The sequence below is a fragment of the Mastigoproctus giganteus genome, chromosome 14 (assembly GCF_048544385.1).
Source record: "Mastigoproctus giganteus isolate SK-2022 chromosome 14, ASM4854438v1, whole genome shotgun sequence".
Lineage (NCBI taxonomy): Eukaryota > Metazoa > Arthropoda > Arachnida > Uropygi > Thelyphonidae > Mastigoproctus > Mastigoproctus giganteus.
In genome coordinates this window covers 27,027,812-27,053,849 of record NC_143588.1, presented here as the reverse complement: position 1 = coordinate 27,053,849, position 26,038 = coordinate 27,027,812, and the positions used below count along the sequence as shown (strand labels likewise).

Genomic DNA, 26,038 nt, shown 5'->3' with positions numbered 1-26,038 from the left:
GGAGGCGGTTTCCTCTGAGAGCTATGGTTGTTTTTATCGCTTTTAATTCTGTATAGTGTAATTTATGTTTTATTTTTATCTATCATTTTTACAAAATTCGATCCAGTCTTCTATTATTACTATTTTAATAAAGTTTCAGTTATTATGAGCCAGAACTTTCCCAACCCCAGAAGCCTATTTGAAGAATTAAACTGTATCATTCTCATGCTGTACTTATATGTATTCATGCTTAGCAATATTCATCAAGTGGCTTTTTGCAGTCTTTGAAAGTCCAATTTCATGCGCAATCCTTGGACAATACCAATGTTGGTTTCAGTTGGTACTGAAACCAACATTGGTATTGTCCATGCATGTGTGGAGAATGAAACCTGTTGGTTTCAGTTGGTACTGAAACCAACAGGTTTCATTTTCCAAGAACCTTATGGTTCTTGAAAACCTGCTCTGGATTGTCCATGTTCAACTCCTTATTTCTGGACAACAGAATACAGGCGTACTTCGATTTAGAGCGCTTCGCTAATACGGAACATTTCAATTATATTCATGTTTATTTTTTCGGTGGTGATGCGCACATCAGCTAACTCCAAGCTGAATCGAGCAAGTCAACCAGTGCCGTTTTGTTATCCGCGCTCAGTCTGTTTACAGCATTTGTGCACTTCGTGCCTCAGTGTCATATTCTGGCAATTTTCTAAATTTTTCAAACTTTTCACTTGTGTTATTGTTACTATTGTAATTATTAATTACAGTACAATGGCCTCTAAGTGTAGTGCAAGTGAAAAGAAAGAGTCACAAGCCTCTTACTTTAAATCAAAAGCTAGAAATGATTAAGCTCAGTGAGAAAGGCATGTCAATTGTTGTTGTTGTTATTTGGTTTTTAGGAGCATTAGCAACTAAGGCCATATTGCTCAAGGGTATGCAGTGGTCATTCCTCTGACCTTTCCGCATCCTCCGTATTTGGTGGTCATGGGCTCGAACCCCGGTCTAATCAAGAAGCGTGTGCTACGCACTGCCGCTCCTGCCCACCTGGCTACAGAGGCGCCTAAGGCATGTCGAACACTGAGATAGGCTGTAAGATAGGTTTGGTGTGCCAAACAGTTAGCACAGCAGTGAACTCAAAGGAGAAGTTCTTGAAAGAAATTAAAAGTGCAACTCCAGTGAACACGAAAGTGACAAGAAAGCAAGACAGCCTTATTGCCAATATGGAGAAAGTTTTAGTGGTCTGGATAGAAGATCAAACCAGCCACAACATTGCTTTAAGCCAAGGCCCTAACTCTCTTCAATTATATGAAGGTTGAGAGAGAGGCAAGGCAGCTGCAGAAGAGAGGTCTGAAGCTAGCACAGGTTGGTTCATGAGGTTTAAGGAGAGAAGTCATCTCCACAACATAAAAGTGCAAGGTGAAGCAGCTAATGGTGATGTAGAAGCTGCAGACAGTTATCCAGATGTGCTATCTAAGGTAATTGATTACGGTGGCTACACTAAGCGGCAGATTTTCAACGTTGGTGAAACAGCCCTCTATTGGAAGATGCCATCTAGGACTTTCATAACTAGAGAGGAGACGACAATGCCTGGCTTCAAAGCTGCAAAGGATAGGCTGACTCTCTTGTTAGGGGTTAATGCAGCTGGTGACTGCAAGTTGAAGCCAATGCTCATTTACCATTTTGAAAATCCTAGGGCCCTCAAGACTTATGCTAAAGCTAGCCTGCCTGCGTATTATAAATCAAACAACAAAGCCTGGATGACAGCAGATCAGTTTACTATGTGGTTTACTGGATATTTTAAGCCCACTGTTGAGGCCTATTGCTTAGTAAAAAAATCCTTTCAAGATATTACTGATTAGTGATAATGCACCTAGTCACCTAAGAGCTCTGATGGAAATGTACAAGGAGATTAATGTTGTTTTCCTGCCTGCTAACACAACATCTATTCTGCAGCACATGGATCAAAGAGTAATTGCTTCTTTAAAGTCCTATTATTTAAGACGGAGATCTGTTAAGGCTATAGCTGCCTTAGATAGTGATACCTTTGATGAGCCTAGGCAAAATAAATTGAAAGCCTTTTGGAAAGGATTTACCATTCTAGATGTCATTAAGAACATTCATGATTCGTGGGAAGAGGTCAAAATATCAACATTAAAAGGAGTTTGGAAGTAGTTGATTCCCACCCACATAGATGACTTTGAAGGGTTTGAGACTTCAGTGGAGGAAGTGACTGAAAATGTGGAATTGGCAAGATAACTGGAACTGGAGCCTGAAGATGTGGCTGAATTGCTGGCACCTCATGATCAGCCTTTAACGGATGAGGACTTGCTTTTGGTAGATGAGCAAAGAAGGTTAATTCTTGAGATGGAATTTACTCCTGATGAAGATCCAATGAGCATTGCTGAAATGACGACGGATTTAGAACACTATGTTGGCTTACTTGATAGAGTAATGGCAGGCTTTGAGAGGATTGATGCCAATTTTGAAAGAAGTTCTACAGTGGGTAAAATACTATCAAAAGGTTTAGCATGCTACAGAAAAATCCTTTGCGAAAGGAAGCGTGAGTCAATGAGGCAAACTTATTTGTTGTCTTATTTTAAGAAAGTGCCACAGCCACTTGAACCTTCAACAGCAAAGAGAATTTTGTTGAAGGCTCAGATGATGAAGCTCCACTATCTCCTTCAGTCTTTCTTCCATAATTACTTTTAAAATGTTCATTTATCAGCTACCATAAGCAAAGGATGAAAATATTTTAAGGTTAGCAATACAGTACTGTAGTATTTTTTAAATTCATTATTTTTTCCCTTTGAATCGTTTTTTTATGCCTAGTGCTATTGCGCACTTATTAAATGATAGTGTAAATATGTTGTTAGGCTTTTATATGCACTAGCAAGTAAAAAAAAAAGGCTGTGATTTGCTTTATGGTGGTGGTGGTCTGGAAGCCAACCCACCATATTAGTGAGTAAGCCTGTACTCTTCAACTTGATAAATGGTGGCAGGAGGAAGGCCAGAAACAAGCTGAAGAACGATCCTCCCCTCCCCACCAACCCATTTCCTGAGGATTAATTTAATTCCATATTTTGTCATTGTGTGTTACTCCCCAGAGGTTCCCAACCTTTTTTACCTGACAACCCCTTTAAAAAAAAACGCATTTTCCAACATCGACTCCCTCGTCTGAAAAATTATTATTTGTTATTTTTTTGGTTTTTAGGAGCATTAGCAACTAAGGCCATATTGCTCCGGGGATACACAGTGGTCATTCCCTGACCTTTCCGCATCCTCCGTATTTGGTGGTGATGGGCTTGAACCCCGGTCTAATCAAGAAGCGCGTGCTATGCACTGCTGCTCCTTCCCACCTGGCTACGGAGGTGCCCGTCTGAAAAATATTCACATTGTAATTTTAATGGATGGATTATAAGAAAAATCTGTAAATAATTGTTAATTATTTATTAAAAAGTATAAAATAATTATAATAGATTACACCGGAATAACAATCAGTTCCTGATTACTTACCAATTACTTTAGTAACAAAGAACACTATAAAAATTATTATTTGGTTTATTACTGCCATCCATTATATATATCTATTTTAATCATTACACTAACTGTAATGAGACCACTGTGGTTACTGGTTTGCAATCAGCTGTGCAGTATCTGGGCTAAAATTACTTAATTTTATCCTTAGGTCCCCCACATTCTGACACATTCAGCCTGTTCCTTGTTTCTCTCACTAAATTATTATGGCCAAATCCAGGTTCCATTATATAAGAACTGTGGAAAGTTAACAAAAGCAGTTTTGGAGTAGTTTGTAATTTAGGATATTTATTTTGTTTATCTTCATAACTCCAAAAGGAGATGTATTCTTTAGTTCTGAATACAGATTTTGCCTCCAAATCTTCTGTCTCCAGATCATTTGACTCTCCTTGTCAAATAAATTCAATTTGAGACACAATACACTCAAATGTTTATAGAATCCATTCTGATACAATCATATCATGAAGATCTTGAAATCAAATGTCTTTTTTTTTTATAATTTCTTCATGTGGAATAGCAAATTGTCATCTGGAATTGTATTTCGCAAGTAGCAAAAATCTCTTTGATTAAAAGTGGATATAAATAGGTATACTTTGGATTGAAACCTGAGAATAATTATTCAAACTTGAATTATATTCATATCTCTGCCTTATAGTCTTGTTTGGATATCATTATTCTTCAAATATGTGCCAGCCAAGTAAAACACTTATGCTTTTATAATTCAATTAATTTTGTTGCTAATGGTTAGTTTATTTCAAGAAGAAATTATATTACAGAATCAAAAAGTTTGATCAAACATTGTAAACAATTTCCTTTCAATAGCCAATGTACCTCTGTATGTAAAAGCAGCTGGTTGTAGATTTCATCATTTTGATCACATAATTGCCAAAGACAATCAATTCAAGGATTCGCCCTTTACTTCATTTGGTGATTTGCAGAACATCATTTATTTATTGCAGAACATCATGCAGTTCTAACACCAGGAATCTTTTTCTCCAAAAATACTAAAAACCCTCTTTATTTGCTAACCATTGCTCGTGCTCTATCAGAATCAGCTGCTACAATATTAATAATAGGAATATTTTTTTTCCCTGAAAGTAGTTTTCAAAGAACAAAAAATCACTTCTCCTCTTGTGTATAGATAGATTCAGCCATTTCATCAATATGAACATTACATAGCTGTATTGTTACTCAGCAAAATGATTTTTAATGCTGGATTCAGATTCAATTTCATGAATGCTAAATTTCTCACACTGATGGCAGTATCAACTGCTTCTCAACTGTGTATGTGGATACTTTGCTTTTACAATTAAGAGTGATATATTATGAGAGGCTTCAGCATTGTAGAAACTGAAGGTTTCAAAAACGATTTTAAATCCATTATATAATGTTTTATAAATTAATCTTTTAGACATTTTAAATATTCAAAATCGTAGTCTTTTGCATCAGGATGCATCCTTTCCAGCTGGTCTTTCATCTTTGATGGTTTCATAGCATTGTTCTGAAAGGTTTTTTCACATAAGACATTGTGGTACTGATTTGTTGCCAGACAGAGAAATAAATCCAGATGTTAAATAATCTTGTGAATATAGACAGCATGTCTTCCTTGGGAATGACCTGGCATAAGGATCTTCCTAAAAATTACAAGTTTTCAAAATTGTAATATGTTATTATTTAATAACTTACAATATTTTTAAGTATGTGATATGCCTATGCATGAACCATTTGGATGGTAATACTGAGAATCAAACTGTTGACTACCATCTGTTAATCATCATTACTAGCAGAGCAATGTATATATATTATGAAAAATGGCTATTTGCTAGATTATGGTTCTACCACCTAGTGGTAAAATTGCATGCCAAATTGCATGCAATTTGGCATGCAATTTGGCATGCAAAATAAATAAACAAGACCAATATTCATAAGTACATTTTTAAATCAAAACTTATTGCACTCTTTATATATTATTATTACAGTGGAATCTCGTTAATACAAAGTTCAAGGACCTAAATTTTCATGTTTTGTAATAACGAGGTCGCCCAGAAGTGTCAAAATTTTCAATTTTTTTTTTTTTTTGGTACCTACTGTATATCTAAGAATAATAATAAATAATAATAATATCAAAAATAAATTAATAAAATAAAATAAAAACAAACACCTTGTCAAACAATACAGTAATAGGAATAACATTTTTTAAAGATTTTATTTTATTTGTAAGATAAACTAAGAGAAATGCAATATTAATGAAAATAAAAATATTGTACAGTATATATTTTGATGTATACAATATTTTAGTATCACAGTAAAAAGAATTACAATCTTAATATAAAAGGAGACATACAAAACCATTAACTTTTTAATAAATTAATCTAATTTAAAGAAAGAATCCAATTTTGTTTGCACAGTTTTTGTCCTATATGCATTTTTAACTACAGCACAGACATTATCAAATGCAATACAGCAATACCTCGCTTAGCACGGCTTCAAACAGCACGGGTTTCGCTATAACACGGTTTTCAATTAAGTTTAAGTCAAAAATTTACTGTACATATTAAAACTCATTCAATAGCCTAGACAAGTACTGTACATATTAAAACTCATTCAATAGCCTAGACAAGTACTATACATATATGCTGCGCTGTCATACCCTAGGTACGGTACATATATGCTGCAGTACCAACTCAATTGTCTACGATGCACATGTGACAATAGGCAGTCAGCTGCAATGTGCAACATTATTCAGTATTCTTAATTCCATCCTGACGAGACAACATGATAGCTTTTCAAACTGTTCATTTCAAAATTTATTTTTTACCCCTTTAAATATGATCGAAAATATATATATGCATCTTGGCTAGAAATCACTGGCAACAACATGCGTTTTTTTTGGCAGAATCTTTTGTCCTATTTAAAGATTTCACTGGTTTGAATCGCAAGTTCAGATAATTGCCGAAGACATTGTAAAGGTCAGAAAAGACTTGGGATTTAAAACTTTGGACACTGCCAATGTACATGACTGCACTGACTCACATGCGACTTATATGATGCAACTCTCCTTGAAATTGATGAGCAACCTGCATAGGCAGAAGAGGAAAACAATTCTGAAGTGGATAACACTGAAGTGCCACCAAAACAATTTTCAACAGAACTGGAGAAAGTTTTTTTTTGGGGGGGGGGGGTTAACATGGTCTGCGAGGTGATTATGAATGGAGATCAGAATGTTGAACGTAGCATCAAGATACGGCAAATTTTACAAGATGGGATTCTATGCTACTAAGACTTGTACTCCGAGAAAATGAAGAGATGGCCTCACCAGGCTTCATTATTGAAATATCTAAATAAACAACTGCTTTTTTAAAGCTTATTTCTCAACTCTTATGATGTTACCTTTTCATTAATAAAATTTTTGCAATATTTTTTTTTAAATTTCAAATCCTTTTAATTGGTTATCAAGTGCAAATTGTTTATAGATACAGTCGGTCCTCGTATAACACGTGTTTACATTGCACGAATTCAATCATACACGATTTATAAATAGGGGAACGTTATCTTATATAACACGAACCGAATTCGCTTATGCACGATTCGCCTTTGTGTTTACAAGAAATGGCAGTCGAACGCGGAATCACCCCAACCGAACGCAACACGATAGGAATGAAGAAGATTCTGAAAATGTATTTACGTGTTTTATATCAGTGAAGGGGAAACACGTTTCATCATAATAACGTAAAAACCAACACAATTCCAGCTATTGATATAATCGCAAATGCAATTAGATGGAGTTTACTACCAGTTTATAACAGATTCCACTAGCAGAAACGAAACTGGAAATTGTTTTTATTGTTTTATGGTAATAACCCCCAGAAATGTGCTTTAGTAAAATGTGGGGTGTTAATAGTGTATCTCGGCCTTTACGGTGTTGTTTATTCAGTTGCTATACGTGCGCAGCTTTGTTTATGTGTATTAAGCGTGCCTCCTCGTTTTGTAATTGCCCTTTATTCCCTAAAAATTAGTAAAATACTTAAAAGGTGTGAAAAGGAAGCGTCCTGGCGAAGACACTGAAGATTCAGAGAGAGAGAAAAAAAAAGCAATATCGATAAACAGAGGCGGACTGGATCAAAAATTCTTACCCGGGAAATTTATAGTGGCCTCATACTATGGTTTATGGCCAAAATCACACCAGCCTCCGGCCCACCGGGATTTCCCGGGTAAGGTTTATGGCCAGTCCGCCTCTGTCGATAGAGAAAAAATATGAAATTGTGAAACGCTTTGAGCGAAATGAAAGACCATGTTTGATTTGGTATTTGGATTTTAGGAGCATTAGCAACTAAGGCCATATTGCTCCGGGATATGCGGTGGTCATTCCCTGACCTTTCCACATCCTCCGTATTTGGTGGTGACAGTCTCGAACCCCGGTCTAATCAAGAAGCGTGTGCTACACACTGCTGCTCCTTCCCACCTGGCTACGGAGGTGCCCGAAAGACCATGTGATATTGCACGTGCTACAGACCTAAATGAGGCAACGCCGAGAATTACAAAGAATGCGGAGAAAATAAAAACAACTTTCACAGCGGGAACAACCCAAAGTGTAATTAAAATCCATTAGATTAAGACACAAGAATTGGAAGAGATGGAACGGCTGTCATCTGTTTGGATAGAAAATCAAACAAAAAAACAAGTTTGCTTACGATAGAAGCAAAAGCATTAGCAATATTTTATTACGTAATAGTCGTAATAAAATACGTAAGCCTTTTATTACGACTTACATATTATAATTTATACTTACGTATTATAAAATACGTAAGTATTTTATTACGACTATTTTATTTAATATAATAAATTTTTTACGAATAAAATACGTAAGTATTTTATAACAATTAAAATTACCCGATTATTTATTGTGTTTGGTAATGTTTTGGTTCCAAATGTGTGTTCAATCTTGGGTGGTCGGCACTTAACCCCACTTTTCCCATAGGGCCTGTTGTTTATATTGCACGAGGGTTTCTAGGAACACAACTATCGTGCTATACGAGGACAGACTGTATTACAATTTGTTTATAGACTCTTTCTCTGGTATGCATTCAATTAAAATCCATTATAATTATACCTCAAATCAGCACGGTTTCACATAACACGGAACAGTTTCGGTACCAATTATCAATGCTATGCGGGGTATTGCTGTAGTTGTTTCTTTATCAATGTTACTGCAGGCCAACACATTCTTTATTATGTTCAATGCATTCTGGGCATCTCTTTTGGATGGCCGTATGCACGCTTATTCACTTTCGCTGTTGCTGGTAACAAAAACATCATTTTGTTTGGTACCGACAGCTCTTCTGTTGTTGGCATTGCAGTGGTAGCAACTTCATCATTCACCTTCACAAACTCCTCAACTTTGCCAATAAAATCCATATGCTCCTTCAAATTCCTCGATTCCTCAGTGTTGCTATTAAACATCATCGTGAAACATTCGTCTGCTCGACCATGTTTTACGATGATGTTCTCTCCAAAGCCAATCTTTCTGAAGCGGTTGATTATTACACTTGATGTAATACTTTCCCAAGCAATAACAAGATTACGGATAGCATCCAAGACATTCCAATTTGGCTGAAAATTGTTCCCTCCTTCTATGTTGCGGATCAAGTACCTTATCAGGCGGGCTCTATATGCTCTCTTGAGGTTAAAAATAATGCCTTGATCCAGTGGTTGCATTAAACTGGTGGTATTGAGGGGGGGGGGTTAAAGACAACAGTCGTATGTCTTGGCAGAATGTGCTGTACAACGGTCTAGAATCATCAAAATGTTCCTTTTATCTGAAGCCATTCTTCTGTCAAATTTTGATAACCGAGACTGAAAAATTTTGACCGTAAGCCAAGCACTTCTATTGGCCTCACAATCACAGGGAAGTTGGTTAACTGCCTTGGCTTGGAAAACTTACCAATCACAAGTGGGAGTAGTTTTGTACTGCCATCTGAATTGCAGAATAACAGAACAGTGAGTCTTTGTTTACTTAATTTTCCACCATAACAAAACTCTCTTCATACAGCAAATGTTTTGTTTGACAGGAAATTATAAAATAAACCTGTCTCGTCAAGATTAAAAATATTCTTTGCCTCATATTTTTCAAGGATGGACTGTACGGAACACAACCAGTCTGTAGCCTTTTCTTTGTTGACTAATCCAGACTCACCGCAAACATTTCTCGAAACCAAGTTATTTCTGTCTTTAGCTCTTTGGAGCCAGCCACTGCTGCATTTGAAGTTGCTAATTCCATGTTGCTGAGCTAGATAATTTGCCTTTTCATGCAAAATTGGATCCAATATTGGCAAATTAGATGCATGCATTTTTTGAAACCACTCGAAAAGTTTTGTTTCAAGCTCCTCGTGTTTTGCATCTCTGCAATAATGTCCCATACTTCTTCAAGTCTTTTTCGGTTTTTCAGTATCGTAGATAAAGTAGATAAAAGGATGTTGCATTCCTTTTCAATGTCTATTTTGCTTCTTTCCATCCTATCAGCCTCTTGTATAATTTTTAGTTTAATTTCCAGGCTTAATTCTGTCTGTCTACATTTTGTCGCCATAACACTGTTAGATAAGATTTAATATATAAGTAAAAGACAAGTTCCGCAAAAGACATTGGTTCAAATAAAATGGCACAAAAAATAGATTGCTGTATATGATATGAAAACTCTTTAAACTGGAGTAAAAATTGCAACTGACCTTATTCCTGTGGAGATTGAGGGAGTACATGTAAACAACTTAGAAAAACTTTTTATTATTTTGTTAATTTAACAACTCATCCTTCAGAAAGATGTTTCTCAGAGTGCACTTGACATTGTAGCTACCATAAACTGCTTTTGTTTACACAAAGCTAATTTCTAACAAGTCAGTTCCATCCTTAAGGAAGTAGGGAGCCAGGTGGCTGGGGGCAATAGTCGGATCGCACTGCCAAGATTTGTATTAAACATACAAAATGACAATATTTATTTTTTTCACAGGGTGAAAAAGAACTTTGTAATATATATCAACTTAATTTTGTAATAAACGAATAAGTTTACATAGAAAAGTCTATCCTTCCGCAGGGGAATGGTGTGTGCTTCATATAAACGAGTACTTTGTATAAACCGAGTTTGTATTAATGAGATTTTACTGTATTAATATTATTATTGCTATATAATTGTCCATCAATTATATATCCATCAACCCCACTGGGAATTCCTGTTCTACCAGAATGAAAATAGAAGAAATAAGTAAATAAATTAAAGTAAGTATATAAATAAAATTAAATATATGAATACAAGATATGAATGAGTAAAGCTATATTTTCCTATGAGATTATATATATATGTGATCCTGTTGCATGGGGTACCCTATTGGTGTAAAAATCCTTGATGCCAGTGGTGAATTTTTGAAATTACTGAGAAAGTCTACATGTAAGGAAACTATCTGCTATTTCAAAAATGGGATCACACAGTGATCCCAAGTGAGAATGTGTGAAACATAAGAAGGTTTCATTTTAAAAAAAATGAATATATCTTTGTGGCCTTTCGAAGAAGTGCCTGGTTTGAATGGTTGAATAAATAAAATTTTCTTGCAGCACTATTTATTCTCAGGTGCTGTCTTTGAACAAGAGCAATGCATTAGAAATACAGAGACATTCTTCCAATTATGATAGCTAAAGATATCACTGGGAAAACTAAAACATGGAACAGAACTGATATTTAGGAGCCACCTGCAAATCAAATATGTCAAATTCTGACAGCCTGGTCGACAACAAAATCCTCTGCTTACACGTTCATGCTGGTGGGACTATTAGTAACTTCAGATATATATATCTCATGTGCAAGGTCTAAAAATGTCTATTCTGGTATGCTCAAAGTACCTATGCAGCTGAGCACTAATGCAACAGAGGCTGAGGTGCCATGCACACCACACAGAGGGATGACTGATGAATACCACTTTGCTTACTGGAAGCCTGAAGTACCAAAAATTATGTTTTGTCTCTAGAGCAAGTCAGGCATCTCACCATCTCTTCTGCAAAGTGGTATGGTTGGTTGGTTGTTTTAGGATTTTATGGTGCATTAGCGTCTAAGGCTATAATGAACCAAGTCAAGCCAAGTGGTATGGATCATGCCTTTTGAGATTATGGTGGTCAACATCAGAAGATTCAACATTCTTTCTATTTTGGGGGTATTGCTTTAAAAAGGATTTTTGAAGGCGAGCTGCTGAATAATCTACTGAATTAACTAGTGTATAATCTAGTATAATCTTACATCTGCAGGTGGAGACAGAGTAGATTGTATGCAGTCTGTTCAAAATGTATCCAGATTATGCTTGACTTTCAAGACGGAAACAACAGATCATAAATATAACTGAGGCTGCAACAAACATAATGTGTTTAGAGATGTTTCCTCCAAGCCAATAAAAAAGATGACACGTTTTTGCAGCTAACCTCATTGTATTTCAAAATATTCAAATGCACCGAAAATGTGTGAGTTAAATTGTTTTAAAATTGGAAAAACTGCAAGTGAAGCATTTCAGCTTCTTAAAACTGAATGTGGAAATGAATCAATGGGATAGACAGAAATTTTTTAATGGTACCATTATTTCAAAATGGGTATAGAGTCTGATTAAAGTGATCTGCAATCTGAATGGTCCTCAACTTCAGGAAAATAATAAAATACTGTCTCAAGTGCAAACTCTGGTGTGAAGTGACCAAAGACAAACTGTTTATAAATTGCCAGAATGAAGACACTATAGGGATATCAGAGACATGGTGTCACTCAGACATAAGTGATGCTTAGAATAGGAGGAGTATAATGTATACAGGAAAGACAGACGGACAGGATTGGGGGGGGGGAGATGGGTTATGCTGTTAGTTAAGAAACATATTAAATCTAAGGCAGTGTATCCAGTCAACATGAGTGGCCAGTGCAATGACATATCAATTCGATGTAAAAGAACTGGGATAATGAATTTGAGAGTAGGGGTGTGTGCTATACATCTAATGAGTGTGATGAGTATACTGAACAACTATACAGAGAAATAGAATGGGCCAGTAAAACAGAATGTCTTATAATGGAGAATTTTAACTTTCCAAATCTTGATTGGAACTTGTGGCTTTGCTCACACACTACACTTTTGTGGATTTATTGGATGACTGTTTTCTACAGAAGCATGGTAAAGAGTTAACAAGAGAAAGCAGAACTCTTGATGTTGTTATCATTCACAAATCTTCATACATTAAGAATCTGCACAAAAAAGACCTAGTCTTTTATTTCAAGTGATCACAGTGTACAAGTGTGGAATTTACTTAAACACATAACTGTCAAGGGCTCTTAGGGGAGAGAGAGAGAGAGAGTTTAATAAAAAAAAACCAGTTATTTTTATGAGAATTAGTAATACATTTAATGTTAACCATATCATTTCTTGTTCAACGTTTGGCCACTTCTGTCTGCAGATCTTAGTCCTTCTGACTTTTGGTTTTATTGATATCTTAAGGATACATTAAATATGACCAAGATACATAGTGTATCTTGGTCATATTTAATCTCTAGCTCAGATGGAGGAAAGAAATATATGCCATGTGATGCTTTTCTTAAAATCATCTAATTCCTCGTTATGTGCTTTGGGAATAGTTGACCATGCAATGCTGCACAACCAGCATATAATGGACACAAGTGATCACCATAGTGACATCTCAATCTTTGTGCCTACTCTATTAGTTCCATACAGTGCAAATTTCCTCCTGGTGGCAGTTTTGGAACTTTTTGTTATATCAATAAATCATAAAGATGTTCCAATAATTGAACGGGAAGACATTGGAAGAAATAATAATTTGGAGGGATTAACTTGGGGGGGGGGATACAAGGACTAATAGATTAACAGTAACCACTGGCAGAGGTGAAAGTGATTCTTGCACTGCTTCTACTGAAATGAGCAGCAGCCTGGAAAACAGAATGCAGGATAGTTCAGAGACTGCTGGGAGTCATTGCGGTACAAGTAAACACATGGGTTGTGTTAGGGTAGCTAAGAATAGGAACAGGCGCATGTATACTTGCGTGTACACCAATTTAGGAGTTCGGTAAATAAATTTGATGAATTTAAGATATTGCTCAAATCATCAAAGGCAGATATTGTTGGGATATCAGAGACATGGTGTTACACAGATATAAGGATTGCAGAACTGGAATTTGGGGTGAACAATGTGTACAGAAAGGATAGGAAGAGAGGAGGGGTTATGTTATTAGTTATGAAACACAAAATCCAAGGAAGTGAAGCCAGTTGACATCGCTGGACAGTGCAATGTCGAGTCAGTTTGGTGTGATATAAGGATTGGGAGATCAAAATTGAGAGTAGGAGTGTGTTATAGGCCTAATGACTATGATGAGTATAATAAGGAACTGTACAGGGAAATAGAGTGGGCTAGTAAATCAGAGTCTTATAATGGGGAATTTTAATTTCCCAGATATTGACTGGAATTTATGGGTTGGTCACTCGCACACTAGCAAGGCTTTTGGGGATGATTGCATTAGCATTAGCATTAGTAGAGGCATTTGATGCAAGAAAGCAAGCTTATGCAGCATCAGCCAAAAAAAAAAAAAAGAACCCCCACTTCCACTTCACCCCTCTGTTCATTCAAAATACCTGTCCAGCTGAGCCTTAAACTTATTTAGGCTATCAACCTCCACCACAAGGGATGGGAGTCTGTTCCACCAACCAACCACCCGCTGGCTAAAGGCAAATTTCCGCACGTCTATCCCACATCTGTCTTTCCTCTATTTGAATTTATGCCTTCTCAGGTGATTTTTCTGAGCTAGAGGAAGAATCCCATCAGCATTGAGCATGCTTAAACCATTCAACGCTTTATACACCTCTATCAGATCACCTCGCTGGTGCCTAGTCTCCAGACACTGTAATTTGCAAAACTTAAGCCTTTCTTCGTAAGAGCACCCCTTTGTTCCATTCACTAATCTTGTTGCCCTTCTCAGTACTCGTTCCAGCAGCTCTACATCCTTTTTGAAATGAGGCCTCCAGACCTGTATACAGCACTCTAGGTGTGGCCTGACCATTGCCTTATACAATGGAATAATCACCTCCTTATCCCTGCTGGAAAAATTCCTGTATATCATTGACAATACTCCATGAGCTACTCTTGCAGCCCGTCTGCACTGCTCAGAGAACTTCATATCTGCGTGCACAACAACCCCCATGTCCCTTTCATTCTCTACCAGTGTCAGTGTAGTACCACAGAGTTGATACATTGCTCTGGGGTTGCTGTTTCCCATGTGTAGTACTTTACATTTGTCAATGTTAAACTTCATTTGCCACCTCTCAGCCCATCTGCTCAACCTTTCCAGATCCTGTTGCAGCAGCATAGTGTCAATAGTGTCCTTGACAACCCTGCCAACCTTTGTATCATCTGCAAACTTGGACATTAAGCTTGATATACCATCATCAATATCATTTATAAATACAGAAAACAATAATGGACCCAACAATGAGCCCTGAGGGACTCCACTAATAACATTAGTCCACGATGAGCAGTGTCCATTGATTACCACTCTCTGTCTTCTCCCCCTCAACCACCCCTTTATCCATAGCAGCAATTTGCCTCCAATGTCACACTGCTCCAATTTGTGTAGCAGTCTTCCATGTGCAACAGTATCAAAAGCCTTTCTAAGATCCAAGTATATAATATCAAAGTTATTCCCTGCATCTAGTTCTTTTGTGACTGCATCATAGTATCCAATCAAGTTGGTCAGGCAAGACTTCCCCTTAACAAAACCATGCTGTGTCTGAGCTATAACTGAAGTCTTGTCTAAATGATCCTACAGTGCTTCTTTAACCAGTGCCTCCATTAATTTTCCTGGAACAGAAGTTAAGCTCACAGGTCTATAATTACTTGTGTCAGCCTTTGATCCTCCTTTGTGAATTGGGGTCACATTTGCACATTTCCAGTCTATGGGTACCTCCCCTGAGTCCAAGGAAGCTGTCATAATTATGGCTAAGGGTTTGCTTACTTCCTTTGCTGCCTCCTTTAATATAACTGGATAGATCCCATCCACCCCGGGTGCCTTTCTTGTGTTTATCTTCAACAGTGTCTCCTCCACTTTACTCCCAGTTATTTCAAGATTCTGTAGCTTACTGCTAGAGTTGAATACACCTCTGGCATTCCCCTTGCTGAATAACTCCTCATGTGTGAATGTCGATGCAAAATATTCATTTAGTTTGTTAGCTACCTGAGCAGGATCATCAACAGTTGACCCATCAATATCAAGTGGACCAACCTGATTCATTCCATTCCTTCTAGAGTTTACATAAGTAAAGAACTCTTTGCTGTTTTTCTTTGCATCCCTTGCCAAAGATTTCTCGTAATCTGCCTTCGCCTGCCTAACCTCCTTTGTAACTTGGTTGCATATCAACTTGTATCTATCATAGGCTTCTGTGTCATGTGTTAATTTGTAAGTATCCCATGCATTTTTCTTCTCTGCCATATGCCTCATTAGTTCATCTGACATCCATTTTGGCCTAAACCTTGAACAATATTTCTTAGTTGGTATGTAAAGCCTAGTAGCTTCCAAGATAAGTTCTTTGAATGCTTCCCATTTTGAATTTGCTGTTGGTAACATCATCAGTTGGTCCCACTGTATCGAATTTAATACTGTCTCAGTCCATCGTAGTCGCCTTTACGGAAGCAATAACCCTTCCCTTTACCCCTAATGGTAGTTACCTCTTTGAGTAAATCCCACTTCAGCACACTGTGATCACTGCCACCTAGTGGTTCATTTATCTGCAGATTCTTAATGCATGAAGAATCACTGCTGATAATCAAATCAAAAGTATTACTCCCTCTAGTTGCCTCCCGAACATGCTGATGTAGAAAACAATCATCCAATAAATCCACAAAAGCCCTGCTAGTGTGTGAGTAACCAGCCCCCAAATTCCAGTCAATATCTGGGAAATTTACTGATTTACTGGCCCACTCTATTTCCCTGTACAGTTCCTTATTATACTCATCAGAGTCATTAGGCCTATAGCACACCAAACTGACTCAACACTGCACTGTCCAGCGATGTCGACTGGCTTCACTTCCTTGGTTTTTATGTGTTTCTTAACTAATAGCATAACCCCTCCCCCTTCCTATCCTGTCTATCCTTTCTGTAGACGTTGTACTCCCCAAATTGCAGTTCTGCATCCCTTATATCTGTGTGACACCACGTCTCTGATATCCCAACAATATCTGCCTTTGATGTTTTGAGCAATACCTCAAATTCATCAAATTTATTTACTAAACTCCTAGCATTGGTGTACCGCAAGTATACCTGCACCTGTTTCTATTCTTAGCTACCCTAACACAACCCATGTGTTTACTTGTACCGCAATGGCTCCCAGCAGTCTCTGAAATACCATGCATCTTGTTTTTCAGGCTTATGCTCATTCTAATAGAAGCAGTGCAAGAATCTCTTTCACCTCTGCCAGTGGCTACTGTCAATCTATTGGTCTTTGTCTCCCCCCAAGCTAGCAGTTTTCCGACCCACCTAACACTGCCTCGATAGCATCAGCAAATATTCTTGCACCCTTTCTATTTAAGTGTATCCCATCCCTGTAGAAGCAATCTCTCCTGTTAACAAGTACAGTCCAGGCTGAAAAAAATTCTACCCCTTGAGCCTTGCACAATCTTTCCAGGGCTGAATTGATCGACAAGGCTCTTATCATATACTCCCTCCTATCATGTCTGGGCAGAATTGCAGACTGTTTTCTACATCAGCATGTTTGGGAGAAAACTAGAGTGAGTAATACTCTTGATCTGATTATAAGTAGTGATTCTTCATGCATTAAGCATCTGCAGATAAAGGAACCACTAGGTGGCAGTGATCACAGTGTGCTAAAGAGGGATTTACTCAAAGAGGTAACTACAATCAGGGGTAAAGGGAAGGGAAGATTTTTTGCTTTCATAAAAGAGACTACGGTGGTCTGAGACAGTATTTAAATTCTATACAGTAGGTCCAACTGATGAAGTTACCAACAGAAAATTCAAAATGGGAAGCATTCATAGAATTTATCTTGGAAGCTACTATGGTTTACATACCAACTAAGAAATATTGTTCAAGGTTTAGGCCTAAATGGATGTCAGATGAACTAACGAGACACAAGGCAGAGAAGAAAAATGCATGGGGTACATATAAATTAATGGGTGACATGGAAGCCTATGATAGGTATAAGCTGGTCTGTAACCTAGTCACAAAGGAGATTAGGCAGGCAAAGGCAGATTATGAGAAATCTTTGGCAAAGGATGCAAAGAAAAACAACAAAGAGTTCTTTACCTATGTAAACTCTAGAAGGAAAGGGATGAATCAGATTGGTCCACTGGATATTGATGGTTCAAGTGTTCATGATCCTGCTCAGGTGGCTGATAAACTAAAGGAGTATTTTGCATCTACATTCATCCATGAGGAGTCATTCAGAGGTGACAAACTCTGGCAGTAAGCTAGATAATCTTGCAATAACTGAGAGTAAAGTGGAGGAGAAATTGTTGAAGATAAACATAAAAAAGACACCGGGGTGGATGGGATCTATCCAGTTATATTAAAGTAGGCAGCAGAGGAAGTAGGCAAATGCTTAGCCACAATTATGAGAGCTTCTTTGGACTTAGGGGAGGTACCCATGGACTGGAGGTGTGCAAATGTGACCCCAATTCACAAAAGAGGATCAAAGGGTGACACAAGTAATTATAGATCTGTTAGTTTAACTTCTGTTCCAGGAAAATTAATGGAGGCACTGGTTAAAGAAGCAGGATCATCTAGACAAGGTTTTAAGTCTTGTCTGTCCAATTTGATTGGATACTATGATGTGGTCACGAAGGAACTGGATTCAGAGAATAACTTTGATATCATATATTTGGATCTTAGAAAGGCTTTTGATACTGTTGCACATGGAAGACTGCTGAACAAATTGGAGCAGTGTGGCACTGGAGGCAAATTGCTGCTATGGATAAAGGGATGGTTGAGTGGGAGAAGACAGAGTGGAAATCAATGGACACTGCTCATCATGGACTAATGTTATTAGTGGAGTCCCTCAGGGTTCAGTGTTGGGTCCATTGTTGATTTCTGTATTTATAAATGATATTGATGATGGTATATCAAGCTTAATGTCCAAGTTTGCAGATGATACGAAGGTTGGCAGGGTTGTTAAGGACACTAATGACAGTACGCTGCTGCAACAGAATCTAGAAAAGTTGAGCAGATCGGCTGAGAGGTGGCAAATAAAGTTTAACTTTGAAAAATGTAAAATACTATATATGGGAAGCAGTAACCCCAGAGTGATGTATCAACTCTGTGGTACTACACTGACAGAGGTAGAGAACGAAAAGGACCTGGGGGTAATTGTGCAGGCAGATATGAAGTTTTCTGAGCAGTGCAGACGGTCTGCAAGAATAGCTCATAGTGTCTTGTCAATGATATACAGGAATTTTTCTAGCAGGGATAAGGAGGTGATTATCCCCTTGTATAAGGCAGTGGTCAGGCCACACCTTGAGTACTGTATACAGGTCTGGAAGCTTCATTTTAAGAAGGATGTAGATCTTTTGGAACGAGTACAGAGAAGGGAATCAAGATTAGTGAATGGAACAAATGGTTGCTCTTACAAAGAAAGGCTTAAGTTTTGCAAATTACAGTGTTTGGAGACTAGGCACCTATAAGTTGAGCTGTTTGAGATGCATTAAAGCCTTGAATGGTTTGAGCATGCTCAGATTTGATTGCTCCACTTTCCCATACTTGATTTAATTTCTGTAATTAGGCACATAATGTATGTGAATCGTATCATAAATAAAAGTTGAAATAAATCTGCAAATGCAGCAATTCTACATAAAGCTAAAAAATGGCATTGTTTTAGTTATATCTCATATTGTGAATACCATCACAACGACTTTCCATGAAATTTCACTACTTCAAATAAGTAATGCTTTATTGATGGCACCGTTTCAGAGATATTTGGCCCTTCTTCGGTGGGTGAGTAGGTCTAATTCTTTCGCAGCCTGAGGCTCAAGCCCTTAAAGTGCTTTAGTCTAATTCACTTATATCAGGCATCTCTTATATTGTGGAGTTATACTTCATAGCTGTTTTGCCATCTTTGCATCAATAGGGTACCTACTCACCGAAGAAGGGCCAAATAGCTCTGAAACAGTGCCGTCTGGGTGGTGGTATCCAATGAGAATTTAACTGTAACCTAATCGACAATTTTCTAACTTCACTTTCACTAAATGCCAACAATCCATGTTTAGAAGGATTGATACCTTCGCTGTCCTCGTTTTCCTTCTCTCATCATCGGTATTGTCACTAGTTCTTAAATTTGAATTTTTTGTTTTCTTTTTTTTTTTTTGAAACTGTCCAAAATATAGGTGTCATTCGGATATTCAGGTACCCAGTAAACAGAGATAGGGAAAATTTACAGAAAACTGTGGATAACGCACTTCCGCAAAACAACAGATGATTATTTGTCGGGGTAAAGGAAAATTACTTTTCTAATTCTCGACCAGGGCGCTTACGGTTGATTCATAAAGGTGTCCAACGTACAGTCCGCGAGAAAAGTGAACTAAAACAGCATTTTAAATTTTGTTAATTATCAAAAAAATTCTCATTAAATGTCTTTCTCATTCTTGTTCAGTAAATGTAATTGTGTATTGTACTTAATAAAATTTTTGAATATTTTCAATTTTACTTTTACATACAACAAGATATGGAAGATTTAACACACTAAAGAAATCTAAATTTGAATTTTTTTGAATATGGCCCCTGTACGGGAAAAGGTTGGACACCCCAGGGGCTCACATCTGGTGAGTATGGGCTTGGCACACCCAGTCCTGAGCTGGATATCATCATTCTTCTCTTTCTTGGTGATTCCCTTCTACTTTTGACTCTCTCTCTCTCTCTCTCTCTCTCTCTCTCTCTCTCTCTCTCTCTCTCTCTCAGGGTAACTTGGGAACCTTTTTTTTTTTTTTTTCTGGTGTAGCATAAGCCTCAGGCTTCCTTGCACCATATTATTATTATTATTAATATCCATAATAATAATGATAATAATAACCACTGCAGTAAAAGGTGGACCACTGCAGTAAAAGGCCCATTGGGAATACACCTTGATCTGCTCACTCTTGCTAGTGCGACTCCTCCGTATGTGGGACAGGCAGTCGGATAGGTTTTACTGGGTACCACTAAGTTGTAGAATGCTTTAGCTCTCTTAATGCATGCAGCAGCACTAATTGCCTAAATTGCCTGCAGGCCAGAAATGCGAACAGTGCGTACCGAGTTAATTCTCTCCTAATCCATTCGCTATATGAAAATCTTCTTCGTTCAATGGAAACTATTTTAAATGTAGCTTCCAAGGGGTATTCAAAATAATTAAACAGAGGTCCGGCTGAGTAATTTAGAATTATAAAAATGGTTATACAGTTTTATATAGAACATATCTTAACAATAGACAGTAAAAAATGCAAATTTAGTTAAATAATTTTAAGCTTATCTGAATAGTAGGTAAACATGAGAAAAAAATAATTATGGAATATTACAAATTTCGAAGTACACTGCATCTGAATGTCACACGTCACTGTTAATAAAGGTTGCGTACCGTCCCAAAAAAAGCACTGTGTGTATGTGTATATATATATATATATATATATATATATATATAATATTGATATAATAGGATATAATAACATTACTGAATGACTAAGAAAGCAAGAAAAAGTATTAAACTGGGTTATGGATCTGGGGCACTACTAGTTATAGCAGAAATATCCGGAAACCATAATGAAATATAGACAAATGTATATTATCAGTGTATTGGGTAGGCTGCTGACTTGTCAAGTGTAATTACCATGGAAAAAAATTGAGAAAGCCTGCAAGGTTACCTGAAATTAAATGAAATTAAGATTACATAAAAATAATAATGATAACAACAATGGTACCTAACGCAGTGGGTCCTACAACTTTAACTACTTCATCATGGGGTCAGCAGCCAAAACTGTAAGATCCACTGCAATAAGCAGGGTCTCTATTTCTGTTATGATGTATATATGAAATATATACATCATAGCCAACCCGACAGAGACAAAAAGAAAGGAATAAAATTCAAATATAAATAAAAATAAATAAAATAGAGTTAAAAAGCTAAAATAATGACAATTAAATCCTGTTAAAGGAAAAATGAATGAAGGTTTGAATTAAAACAGAAGACAAAATTCAGTATGAAATTTAAACAAAGTAACTTAAGATAAAGGAATAAAGTCAGGTTTATGACACCTTACTGTGTGTTTAGACTGGAATTGATGAAATTTTTTTTTTTTTTTTTTATGAAAACCCCAAACATGAAAGGTATCAATATCTATACTACTTAGTACCGTGCATGGGTTCAAGGAGAAGTATGGGGGAAGGGGGATGCCAGAAACTTTGCTCTAGAGACTAAACATGGGTTTCACCACTTCAAGCCTCCAATAAGCTAGCTGAGTGTGGTGAATACAGAGCTAAATCAGAGACCAAAGAGAAAGCCTACAGTTCTATGTACAGTATATTTATATCAGTTGAAGTAACCCTGAATGAGGGAAGGTGGTGAAATCATCAAAGTGAACTGTACCTGTATGACAGTGAAGGAAGCAATTAAACAAATGAGGCAAAGTGACAGCAAAGGGAGAATCAATGACAAACGAGGTAGTGTAGAAAAGACACTTTCTGCTATCGCTTCTTTTTTGTTCTTAAACAAAGTTTAGTGTATTTTCTACCAATATGACAGGTTTACAATTGTATGGCTGACCACAGTTTGTTTAGTTCACAAACATATCAAGAGTAACCGATGTCTGTAAATGGTGATATCCACTTCCTGATGGCTCATATTACTTTTCTCCTATATAAGAGAAAGGGGGGGAAAGGACACCAGTCCATTATAAATAATGGACTGACTGATCTTGCTCTGTGGACTAATAATTCTTGTGTAGCACACTAATATTTCCACAGGCATTTTATTTCTAACTGTAAATGTTGTTCCCATTTTACTATAAGTGTCTCATAAAATCTTTCTTCATGCATTATAACAAGGAATTATTAGTTTAAAGTAGACTGAAATTCGATTCTGATCACTTTCAGTGCCCTTCAAGAGTTATTAAACACCAAAGGACTCTGACAAAGTGTAATATATCTCAAGTCTTTTGTATACTATAAACAACTTGAAAGCTAACCATTTTAATATTTCTGCAAGATGCTATATTTATGGATATATTACAGATTTTGGAGTTCTTTTTAACAAATGCAAGTGTCTAAAATTCCCCCCCCCCACAAAAAAAAAAAAATTCAACAATAATCAATAAGAAATGGCATTTTACAGATACAGTGCACGTATGTATATATTTTTACAAAACAGGACTATGTGATAATTAAATGGTAAAAGGAAACTCTTACTCCATGGATAATAATTCTAATACACTTCATAATAAAGTTAAACAAATTAAAACTTACTTTGTTCATTTGTTGCAACAACCTCCTCTTCATCATTAGTATACTGTTTATCAATAGCACCTTTAATCTGGTTATTAGCACCCCTGGGATCTAGATCTGTTGCCCAGGAGAAGTTCATCAATGTCAGATGTGTGTTCCCAAGTTTTTTATGTACCTATGTTTAAAAGGAATTTCAATAAATAATGTTAATGCAAATTATTAAAATTACACAAAATTTATTATGTTACAGAAATATATTGTAACTATATTTTGTTACTATTTGCAGTTAATTAACTGCAAATAGTAACAAAAATCAAGGTCTCTTCCACTTAGAATGACTGCCTTAGGCTTCCACTGCAGTCTAGAAAGCATTTTCTTTTTTTTTTTTTTTTTATTGGTTAAGCCCTTTATAGAAAAAAACATTATCAAAACTTGGAAATATTGGAGTTTGTTCTATATTGGCATCATCACACAAAATTGCTAACCTCACATCAGAATGCTTAAATGCTTTTGACAATCATTGTATGGTAAGTTTTTCTTGAAGAAAAGTGAGGGAAGTTCAGCTTGAATGTTGTCACCCTCTTCTCTAGAATCACTGCACCAGCTGAAGAAAGCTCTTGTTCAATAAATCTCCCAGTGATTCCAGTTCATCCTTTGAGATCAGAATTATTTACTTCTCAAAATCTTACACAATGTTAACAATTTCTTTCCAAATCACATGGACAGAAAGCCACATGAATCACAGAAAAATTCAGGCAGGAGATTTTTACACATAGCATACACCGATGTCCCTGTGACTACACCCTCCCCCCAAAAAACAATATTTAAATGCCATAATGTTTAGGGGGGGGGGAACTGATATTAAATTTAAAAATGAAACTGGATTTTCTGTTTACACTCCAGGACAACCATAAGGTCAGAGGAGTTTAAAAGATTAGGGCATACAAGAAAAACACCATAGCGAATAGTTGTGCTAGTTTGAACTATAGTCCCTCAAGCACGTGTACTTAATATATCTTTGCGCTTGACTACTCAAAGCTATGGGGGCCCTAAGGACATAAACCTTTTTTCTTTTAAACCACTACTGGCCATGAGCCACTACCACATACCGTACTACGTATTTTTTATGTTTATACCATTCATTTCTCCAGTTGATATGAGTTTTTGAAATGATGTAGTGTATGGTACTACACTTAGGGTAGTAGAAAATTAAAAAGATCTGGGAGTAATTGTGCAGTCAGATATGAAGTTTTCTGAGCAATGCAAACAGGCTGCCAGAGCAAGTCATGGGGTATTGTCAATGATATAAAGGAATTTTGCTAATAGGGAAAAGGAGGTGATTATCCCTTTGTATAAGGCAATGGTCAGCCCATGCCCTACAGGTCTGGAGGCCTCATTTTAAGAAGGATGTAGAGTTGCTTTAGTGTGTACAGCAAAGGGCAAAAAGAATGGTGAGGGGAACGAAGCAGGCCTCCTACTAAGAAAGGCTTAATAGATGTGTGGGAATTTGTTTTTAGCCAGTGGATGGTTAAATGCTGGAACAAACTTCCATCTGTTGTTGTTGTAGAAGTTGATAGCTTAAATAAATTCAAAGGTGAACGGACAAACTTTTAGAGGGAATGGATGTGCGAATTTTTTTTTTTTTTTTTTTGGCTGATGCTATATAAGCTCATACGCTTGCTTTCTTGCATCACAATGCCTCCATTACTACTACTACTACCTTGTCATTTCAAAAAAAAAGTACCTTACCACCACTTTGCTTATTGGAGGCTTGAAGTGGTGAAACCCATGTTTAGTCTCTAGAGCAAAGTTCCCGGCAACTCCCCCCCCCCACCCCCATACTTCTCTTTCAACCCATGCATGGTACTAAGTACTATAGGTTTTGACACCTTTCGTGTTTGGGGGTTTCATAAAAAAAAAAATATATATATATAAATAATAACTATGTTTATTTATGAAAAAAAAAAAAAAAAAAAAAAAAAAAAGAGGGTGTCTTGGTGTTAGACAAAATTTGTGCTCCACAGGAAGCCCAAGAAATGCCCATATAATATAATGCTGTCACAGAGTGCAAACTGACCTGTTATAGTTTCATTTAACTACATGGCAAAATCATATTTGGGTTTCCTAAGAGAAATATGATACAATGCACAGCAAGAATCATCTGTCGTCTCACAGCTCGTCTGTCTCTCAATAGCATCATAGGTAAAGAAGCAAATCTCTCTGAATTCTTTCTCTATTTCAAACAAATTCAAACGTATGACTTTCTAACTGCTGTACAAGCAGTTCCTGTATGTAAAGTCCATTGATTTGGGAGGTGCAATATGGCCTAAGTTGCCCTTGCACTAGAAAACACCACAACAACAACTCACAGCTCGAACGTATAAACAAAATGTGGCACAGAAGGCAGGTTTCTGTGAAACCAAAATGCCTCAGACATCACTGTCATGTTTCACGATGGTTTAAAGGCATATTGGGGCTCTTCAGGCAGGGCTGTGATTAGCTGGTCGTAAGCGGGGGGGGGGGGGGATTTCTAAGGTAGGGTTTCCTTCCCAGTGAGTATTTCAGGTTACACAACATGCAAATCAGTCCACAAAAACACATTTCTATATATATATTTTTTTTTTTTGTGGTTGTTGGCGCATCGGCTTCTGTGGTCATAGTGCACCTCCCAAGCTTCTTGCAGTACTTTGATCCAAGCCCAAGGCGGGATTCGAACCTGCGACCTTTGGGTTTTGGTTTATTTTGTGTGTTTTGAACAATCCCTGAGTTGAGAAAATAGGAGTTTGTGAAAATATAAAGTGTGGTGAGTGTAGGTGTAAAGTTTTGGAGGTTGGGGTCGTGTTTTGAGCGAGATACATTTGATTGTATTTTTTGCAGGTTTTCAGTTTGTGCTTCCTATGCTGACTCATAGACTTAACATTGTGCAAAAACCCATTGTGAATTTTCTCATAGGTTTACCATTGCCCATAGACTTTACATGGGACAAAATGGCTACCTAGATTCAACTTGTTTTTAGGGTATCCAGGAGACTTTATAACAGGCCTA

General features: G+C 36.9%; 1 protein-coding gene across 3 annotated transcripts in view; it reads right to left on the bottom strand.

Moving 5' to 3' along the window:
- The window catches only part of Cdc27 (cell division cycle protein 27), a 472,030-nt gene that overhangs the window by 44,377 nt on the left and 401,615 nt on the right, over positions 1 to 26,038 (bottom strand). For all 3 annotated transcript variants that reach the window (XM_090389309.1, XM_090389310.1, XM_090389311.1), the window contains exon 16: positions 23,015 to 23,168. In XM_090389309.1, the coding sequence (XP_090245435.1) occupies positions 23,015 to 23,168 (154 nt within the window). The remainder of the gene's footprint in view (positions 1 to 23,014; positions 23,169 to 26,038) is intronic.